This window comes from Leptopilina heterotoma, unplaced genomic scaffold (genome assembly GCF_015476425.1).
Source record: "Leptopilina heterotoma isolate Lh14 unplaced genomic scaffold, ASM1547642v1 Lhet_187, whole genome shotgun sequence".
NCBI classification, from domain to species: Eukaryota; Metazoa; Arthropoda; class Insecta; order Hymenoptera; family Figitidae; genus Leptopilina; species Leptopilina heterotoma.
The window spans coordinates 137,772-147,280 of NW_025110906.1; the positions used below are offsets into that span (position 1 = coordinate 137,772).

The 9,509-nt window shown below is 25.2% G+C and overlaps 1 protein-coding gene and 1 long non-coding RNA gene across 2 annotated transcripts in view; both read left to right on the forward strand.

The window, feature by feature from the left end:
- The window catches only part of LOC122500490, an 85,567-nt gene that overhangs the window by 30,212 nt on the left and 45,846 nt on the right, over nt 1–9,509 (forward strand). The gene's annotated exons all lie outside the window — the stretch shown is intronic.
- On the forward strand, nt 284–7,633 carry LOC122500483. Its single transcript, XM_043609427.1, has 4 exons — nt 284–420; nt 515–631; nt 1,084–3,000; nt 5,270–7,633. The coding sequence occupies exons 1-4, from the start codon at nt 331–333 to the stop codon at nt 6,059–6,061; spliced, it is 2,916 nt and encodes a 971-aa protein (XP_043465362.1). The 5' UTR covers nt 284–330; the 3' UTR covers nt 6,062–7,633.

Below are 9,509 nucleotides of genomic sequence, written 5' to 3' on the forward strand. Positions count from 1 at the left end.
CAACTTACACTTTCTGATCAAATAAGACAATAGGTAGATCATTTTGTTAAAAAAGTTTACAATAATACAAAAAGAATATTTTTCCAAAGTTTTCTTTTAATTTAATTCCATTATTATTATGTTGATTATTTTTTTAACAGTTCTTCTTAAAATAAATTTTTAAGATTCGGTAAATTTTCTCTATTTAAATAATTAGAGGGCGAAACAAATTAGTTAACAATCTGTATTTAATTAAGACGATTAAAAATATTTTTAAAAAGTGATTCGAATTTTCCCGCGTTGTCTGCGCAGTTGGCGTTGCGCACTGGTCGCGATCAAAAGTAAAATAAAATGGCGAGAAAGAAGGTCGGATTAAAATTTTGCTCCGATTCGATTGATCAAAATAAAGTAATTTTACATGAATTGCAAACACAAAAACAGGTTAATATTAAATAATCGGTGTTGTTTTTATAATTAAAATTAGTTTACAGGTGAAATTTGTTGAGAAGTGTGTGTTAAATCGTGATTGTTGCAGGTCGACGACAGGAGTCCAAAGGATTTAAAGGAACTTTTTAATAGTTTAAACACAAATAATATATCAAAGAAAGCAAAAGACGACGATAAGTTTGCTGCTTTTACAAATGTCCGTGAGGTAAATAATTTTGAAAGCATTTTTCTTGAGGGAATTTGATAAATTTTTTTCAATTGATAACCTATAAATGTCTGTCATTCAACACTTGAAAATAAGACAAATTAAGGGCAACAATGGAATGTTTTTATTTTGATGACACATTTAATGGGTTGGAAAATGAAAATTAATTGATTTATTGATAGAAAATAGACTCGGACTGGCGAAATTAAGGATTGTAGTAGTAATGAAAGTAGAGGGTAATTTGAATTTTAATCTTGGAATTAGAAGGTAAGTAAAATTGAATAAAAATGTTTGTCTAGTATTCTGTTTGTAAGAATCATAGCTTTATCGAGAATTTGTAAGATTTGTAAGAAACGATGTTTATGTGAATGTTTACATGTCACAAATAAACACAATTCTAGTCTTTCTAGTTTGATGAGTTATGGAAAATAAAGCTAATTTTATTATTTTAGGCGACTGGGAATTATGGACCTATCGCAGGATGTCCACCGGGAACCTGGTGGGGAATTCGTGTTGACTGTTCGAGGCAAGGAGTTCATAAGCCCTTCAATTTAGACGTTCACGATGGTCCCTTTGGAGCAATTTCAATCTGTACTCCTCAGAATACAGAATCGAAGGACGTCGATTTAGGAGAGATTTTAACAATAACAGGTCGAGAATACTCAGAATTGAATTCAAATAATGAATCTCTCGTTTTGAACTTTCAACGCTGTGTGCCTTTACGTTTGGTACGAAGTTACAGCCTCTTAAATAAATATTCACCAAAAACGGGTTATCGTTACGATGGTCTTTATATCGTTATCGCCCATTGGATTGGCGAGTCGGAAAACTCAAAGAAGCATAAATTTGCTCTTTCACGTGTTCTTCATCAACAACCACCACCCTGGCTTAATTCAACCACAAAAACTATCGATCGCCTTCCAAATGTCAAGCAATTACCAAAGAAATTGTCCTGCACTCTTCGTAAGCGATCCTCAAAATTAAATAGCCAAACAAGATTAAATTCGAGCAATGACAAGTACAATACTTGTGAAAATTCGAACAAATCAAGCGAATCGCCATCAATTTCCCAAAACGGAATTGCCATTCTAACACGACAGGTTTTCAAAAAACCAAACACTGCATCGACCACACCGCCCGTTTCAAGATCTGAATATTCAGCACAAAATTACAAACAAGTCGGACAGTCTAAATTATTGAATACAAATATTGCCGTTCGCACCGATTTGTACGATTCCTTCCACAATGTCGTTCAACAAGATGTTAAAAAATCGTCGATACTTTGCAGAGTCTACAAAGCAAATCAATTGGCGGAAAAATCGGACGAAACACAAATCGAATCATTAGGCATCGAAAAAATCAACACCAACTCCTCGAGAAATCAATCAAAATCTAATGGTTCAAGAGAAAATGAGATTGAAAAACAAACAACAGGCCAAAGAACATCACCATTATCACGTGAATCAATCTATCAAATCGTCGGTTGTCCACTAAATGACGAAACAGAGAAAACTAATTTTTCCCAAAATGATAAAAATTGTCCTCAAAAGCGTAAATCAGTAGCGAATTCAACGAGTTCCGATTCATCGAATTCATTGGAAGCACTGACTCCAGATAAAATTTTGAATTTAGTTGTAAAAGAGAAACGCAATCCAATGGCAAAATTACTGATAGGAAATGTTATCGGTCTATCAATTGAGGAATCATCAGTGATAAAGGCGTACAATGCATTAATATCGAAGGAAAACAAAGAAACTGAACATAATGATATTTCAAATGACAATAATAGACTGAAAACATCCTCTAATTTCAAAATGATCTCAAAACGAATTTTGAGGCACACAAGAAATGATGAGAATCGAAAGAATTATTCGAAAATGGCGAAAAAAAATCGTGTCTGCAATGATACGGGACAAATAAATGGTACAAATTCCAAATTCAATGATGATCCTGGAGGTTATTCGAAATCGGTGAAGAGAACGAAAATATCGGAGAATTCGAAAATTAAGAAATCAGCTACTTGCAAGAAGCAGGGACGAGAAATTGCTAATCTTGTAATTGACGCTAATGTTGGTCCGATTATTAGGGGACCGAGAAATAGACGTTTGAGGTGTCATAAAATGATTGGTAAGGAGACGGATGGTTTTATTGGGAATTCGGGATTTCAGAAGAGAAGAAGTATTCTTAATAAGCCAGTGAAACGTTCGGAATTATCGAAACGAAGGAAACGATTGAAAGCGGGAATTAATAAGGCTTGGAAATTACCAGCGGGAAATATTAATTTGAATTTGTCGAGAGGAAAGCAGAGGAAATCTTTGGAGACTGGGAGGAATTTTCAAGAAATTCTTACGAGAAACACGGATGTACAGGTATTTATTAAATTGGTTAATTTTATCAAAAATTATTGATATTATTTCGGAAATTAGTAAGGAAACGCTATTTCTTTTGCGCTTTACAACCAATCTTAATTTTTAATATATTATTTATTACTGGAAATTCTCTTTGAGTATAAAAGTAAATCAAAATTTTGATTCCTTGAATTTATTAATTAGAGTAAAATTTGAAAAGATTTTAGTTAAAAATAATTGCAATTTTTAGAAATAATTGAATATTAGAGGGTTTTAAACTATAATTTTTGAAAATTTCAATTTTTAATTTTAAAAAAATAATTAGAATTTTGAATAAAATTCTTAAAAAGTCTAAAAAATTAGGCTTTTGATAAATTTTAATTCAATTTTTTACAAATACTTAGATTCTTAAAAAAATGTATTAAAAATTTATAAAATATTTAAATAGAAAATTTGTAAATTTTATTTAAAATTCTGAAAATTTAAGATTTTAAAATATTTCTTTTAAAGATAATAAAATCGTTATAAATGAATTATTTGAAAATTCTTGAAATAATTGAAATTTTCTAAAATTCTGAACAAAAATAATTCTACTTTTTTTAGAATATTATCGAAATTTAATTTCTACAATTAAAATTTTTATCAGTTAATTAATTTTAAAATGATTTAAATTTAAACTTTTTTTCGAAAAAATTTTATCAAAAATTCATAAAATTCAGATTTTTAAAATGTTTCAGTACTTTTTTTATGGATAACTGAATTATTAAAGTCAGTTAATTGAAAAATTTAGAAATAATTGAAATTTCCTAAAATTCGGTTGGAAAATATAATAAAAAATTTTTTTTAATTTTAAAATTTTATAAAAAAAATAGCTGAATTTCTTGAGAATTTTATATTGAAATTTTTGAAGATAATAGAGGGAAGTTAGCCAACTAATTCTATTTTTAAAATAGGTAAACACTCTTAAAGTTTTGAATAAAATTTGTACTTTAATTAAAAAATTATCTTCTTTTTATAATTTAACTTCGCTTTGAATTTTCTTTATAGGAATAAGGGAAAAAGTCAAAATTCTGTCTGGAAATGAGCAAAAGCTTTGGGAAAACTAATTTAAATTTTGGTGGCAATCCTGTATATCGAATTAAATTTAATGAGTAAAAATTTGAGTTATGCAAACAAAATAAATAGTATAATTTTATTTAAGAATTTGAGCTCTTGAGAAGAATTTTTGTTATTGAATCAAGAATTTCTAATATAAATATAATTATAAATAATAATAAAGTACACGCTCCGGTGATCTGTACGCAGTTTGAAGTTAGTTGTTGTTTGCTTTTTTGTTTCTTAACTTTTTTATAATTTTTCTTTTCAAATATTTTTAATTTTAAAATTAATGTATTGAAAATCATCGAATTGTTGCAAAGAATTTTATCAAAAAATTTGATAATAATAGAATTCCTTCAAAGAATTTTATTATTTAGGAAAATAACTGAATTCTCGCGAAGAATTTTATTAAAATTTTTAAAAATCTTAATTAAATTCTTATGAAGAATTTCTTTTAATTTTTTTTTAAACTAATGGAGTTTCTTTAATAATTTTAATTGAAAATTTTAATTTTAAAGAATTTTAAATTCATGTTGAAATTGAATTTTATGGAAATTTTTGAAAATAATTAAATTCTTTCGTGTAATTTTATTTAAATTGGATTAAAAATAATTTAATTCCTGCAAAGAAGTTTAGTATTTATAAAAATTGTTGAATTGTTTCGAAGAATTTATTAAAATTTTAGGAAATAATTGAAATTTATGAAAATATTTTAAAATGTTTGAATTTATCCGAGTAATTCAATTAAAATTGTTTTGAAAATAATTGAATTCCTACACAGAATTTTACTATTTATAAAATTAATTGAATTCTTGCGAAGAATTTTACTATTTATAAAAATAATTGAATTTTTTCGAAGGATTTATTAAAATTTTAGAAAAAAATTGAATTTTTTCGAAATGTGTTAAAAATTTTTTTAAAAATTGAATTCTTTCGAGGAATTTAATTCAAATTGTTTTGAAAATAATTGATTTTTTGTAAAGATTTTACTATTTAACAAAATAATTGAATTGTTTAGGAGAATTTATTAAAATTTCAGAAAATAATTGAATTCCTTCGTGAAATTTTATTAAAATTTTTGAAAATATGAACAGTAATAATTAATTTTGTACTTAATAAGTGAATTTTTTTAATTTTGATTATTATTTATAATTATTTGGAAAATTTATATTTGAAAAAATTCAATTTTCAGAGGATCAATATGGAATCAGTGGAACATTTGGCGAAAAAATCAAGGATGGTCGACGCAGTATCGCAATGTTCATTATTAAATGAGCCAGCTATCAATTCCTGTTCTCAAATGAATGTTGAACATGAATATTCTCCTGATATACATTGCAGTAATGGACGTCTTTCAATTACAAAAGTAGAAGATGTTATTTTTGATGAAATTAAATCCGAGGAGGTTGTCGAATTTTCCGACGATGACGACGATAATGAATCAGTTGAGAGTCATGAGTTTGTCAATGGATTTGAAAGGCCTGAGGAGGAAGTGTATTCAAATCAAAAAACTTGTGATGAAAGATTAACTGATCAAGGCTTAGAGTCTGTATATAATATTTATCCCTTGATTCATCGAGAATCAGCATTTGTACCTGTTAATTCGTCGAGCAGTTTAAAAATAGCGCGATTGCGATCTATTGGATTCAGACCAATTCAAATGGAGGATGAGAGTGAATTCAATGACAATCTTAGTAGAATTAGCGATGTAGAGGAAAATTCTGATTCAATGACAAAAGAAGCGGATGAGGAATATAATAAATATACTAACGACAGTACAAGTGACGTTGGTTATATGGATGATGATCTTCATTATGAGGATATTGAGAATGAAGATACTAGCGATGTAAGCAAAAGAAAAGATTATTCTTCCAATGATGATAATTGTTTTAGTGATAATAATTTGGAGGAGAGTTTCGAGAGACCTTGGCACGGTTGGAAAAAAGTCTCTTCTAAAAATGGGGATCAATGGATTGGTTGGTGAAATTGCAAATTTTGTTTACTCATCTTTTTTTTTGAAAAAAAAACAATATTGCAATTTTCTTTTCTTTAGTTTATTGGGAAAAAAAATGTAATACAAGAGAAAGTATTCATTTTGTACTTTGAGTGCTGGTCATTCCCAAAGATTTGATTCTTTTTTAGATTATTGGAAAAATTTTTATTTTAGTCCTCTTTTTTGTATTTATATTAAAAAAAAGTCGAAGATTGCTTATTTTGTTTTTGTTTCTTTTTTTTAGTAATTAAACCACTTTTTCGATTAGTCGGATATTTTGGATTTATATGTTAATTAACTTCTATTATTGATTTATTACTTCTTTAAGTGTTTTGATTATGACAAAAAAAGTTAATATTTAAAATTCTCTAGCTCTTTAAGAACACTTTATTTTTATATTTTATTGTATTTGTCTGAACAATTAAGTTTATTTAATGTACCTATTGTATTAAAATTTGTTTAAAAGTGACATTTTTAAAGGAAAATAATTCCTGCGAATTTTTGAAATGTGAAAAATATAATTAAAATTCGTGGTAGAATGTCGACATTAAGTTATTTATGATTAGAGTAAATTACTTTTTAGTAAAATTGTGTCACTATTGTATTAAAAACAAAATTGTTTTTTAGAAAAAGAAAATAAATTTGTAAAATTTACGTTTCTTTAAAGAAATTAAATTTTAAAATCAAAAAATCGATTTCATTTTATTTTTCTTATTTTTTTCTTTTTTGAAAAAATGTTGTTGATAATAAATAATGACAAAATGTTCGACTTTTAACATAGTTGTTACTTTTTGATTATTAGGAAAATTAGATTAAATGTTTTTCTTTTTTTTTTATTCAGAAAATATGAAAATTCTATGTATATTTAGAAAATAGACATTTTTGTTTTATAAATAAATAAAAGTGTATATAACATTTAAGAAAAATATAATATAAACATTTTCTACCTCCTCATTAATAATTTATGTATTCATTGTATTAAAATGATTTAGTATTCTATTAGTTTTTCACAAACTTCTATATTATCAGTTTGTATTGTTTTTATTTCGCATCACAAGAGATGTAAAATTTTAATGAGAAGATAGGAATTGTATTTAATTAAAGACAATTTTTAGTAAATTGATGATGGTTAAGTTTAGAAAGAAGGGAGTTATCTAAATTTAAAAAAAAAGAATTAAAAATTTTTTCAAGCATAGACATACATTGATAAGTTTTGTTTAAGAAGAATATATATCAGAGGACATTAATTTTAAAAGTGAGAGGCTCTTTAAAAAAAATCTGGGTTTATTTTATTAGAATTAAAAAAAAGAAATGTTTTAAAAAGTGATCTCTGTGATTAGTCAGTAATATGTGTATATAATTGTATATTAAGGCTTGCGTGACGAGATATGTATTAGTTTTATTTGAAAATTCATTTATGTATTATCGTTGATGATTTTTAAAAGTTTACAGTGTCACGCTTAAATTTTGTACGGCTTAAAATCTTTATTGTATTTTTTTAACAATGTGCAATGGTTCAAATTATTGCATTTTAAATATATCAATAAATAGATGTACATATAATTTTTCTTTGTATTTATTTATTTTTTAAAATAATTTAATTCATTTAAAAAAATTTATTACCATTTTTGTTAATAATTGAATTCTTTTGAGAAATTTTATTAAAATTGTATTGAAAATAATTGAATTCTTGATAACAGTTTTATGTCTAAATTATTTATTTGCCAAGAATTTTAATAAAATTTGTAGAAATAATTGAATTCCTCTAAAGAAGATTAATATAATTTTTTGTAAATAATTGAATTCTAGGGAAGAGTTTTATTATTTATGAAAATAATTGAATATTTGCGAAGAACTTTATTAAAATTTTTGAACATAATTGAATTTCTTCGTAGAATTTAATTAAAATCTTTGAAAATAGTTAAATTGTTTAGAAGAATTTTATTAAAGGTTTTTAAATCTCAAAATTACTTAGAAATTGAAGTTGATATTTGAAAATAAAAAATTGTGTAATTTGCATAATAATGAAATTATTTGAATTAAATCAGAAATAAGTTAATATTTACTTTTCCGCAAAAATACCAGAAATTCAGAAATTATTTTTTAACACAAGAAAAGCTTAATATTCTAATGAAGAATCAATTAATAAATGATATATTTTATTTATCAGGTATCGATAGTTTATTTATATCTGATACATTTTTTTTAATCCGTTCATCACACACTCCCACTTAATTCCCATTCATGTTTTTTCACAGATCAAAAATTATTTAAACAAAAAAGATTTTTAGTATCCATTTTTTCTTAGTTTGTTATTAAATACAATCTATAGTAACGATATTTATATTTATATATATAGTATATACATTTAATATTTTTTTTTCAATCTAGGACGCGAATTGTAGTTTACTGCATCTTTCGAATCACATTTTTTTTTCTTATTTTTCTGGTATGAGAAAGTTTTTTGTTGACAGAAAAGCTCTTAGATCGAAATAGGTAATAACTGTTAAAACGCACAAAAAATTATCTATTATCTTTCTCGAAACAGAAAATTTCGTAAAAAGAAAACTTATTTATGATAAACAATCTTAAACTTGTATAGAACAGAATTATAAAAAAATAACTTATTATGTATTATTATAAATTCTACAGTAATGAAAAAATTGACACTATTTAAAAAGTAAAAATAAGTACTGAGACGATGTCCAAGTCCCGAAGCGTGAAAATTGTCAGTGATTCGTCGTGAACAGAAAAAATAGGGTTTTTTTTTCTTCTTTTTTACATTAACACATTGGCTGTCAACATCAAGATTTTTTTCAACACCAAGAATTCGTTTTTTTTAATTCTTTAGCCCTTATTATAATATTATACAGTAAAGAGAAAACTTTTTTATATAAAAGTATTATTAGGCTTTGACATTATAGTTGAAAATGCATTGCAAAAAATTTAAATGCCTCGACTAAGCGCAACTTTGTTAAAAATTCGGAAGTCCTTGAAAAAAAGTAAAAAAGAAACCACGCTTCGATAGTAAAAACAAATTATTATTGTTTTATATTATTTATATTGAGTATTATGTAAAAAGTGATCATTTTACTTTATTCGAGTTGTATGACAATTTAGACCTCGGATCGACTTTAAGGCGCCAAAAAAAGTCGCTTTTGTCAACTGAAGATTAAAAAAAAAGTATAGAAAAATTCGTTTATTTTATTTTTTTGTCACAAAAATTTAATTTTGTATTTCACTAATTTCTAAATTCAATTATTCAAAAATTAAATAATTAGTTAACAATTTTTCCAATTCCATCGTAAAAGAAGAAAAATTAATTTTTTAAAAATAAAATTAAAAAATATCCACATAATTGAAATTTAGTAAAAAATTTTGACAATAATTGAATATCTTAAAAGAATTTTTGGAAAATGTTAAAAAATATACTTTTTTT

Coding starts and splice junctions, on each gene's coding strand:
- LOC122500483 (XM_043609427.1), top strand. CDS start 331: ATGGCGAGAAAGAAGGTCGGATTAAAATTTTGCTCCGATTCGATTGAT. Junction 421..514: donor AATTGCAAACACAAAAACAG/GTTAATATTAAA, acceptor TGATTGTTGCAG/GTCGACGACAGGAGTCCAAA. Junction 632..1,083: donor CTTTTACAAATGTCCGTGAG/GTAAATAATTTT, acceptor TTATTATTTTAG/GCGACTGGGAATTATGGACC.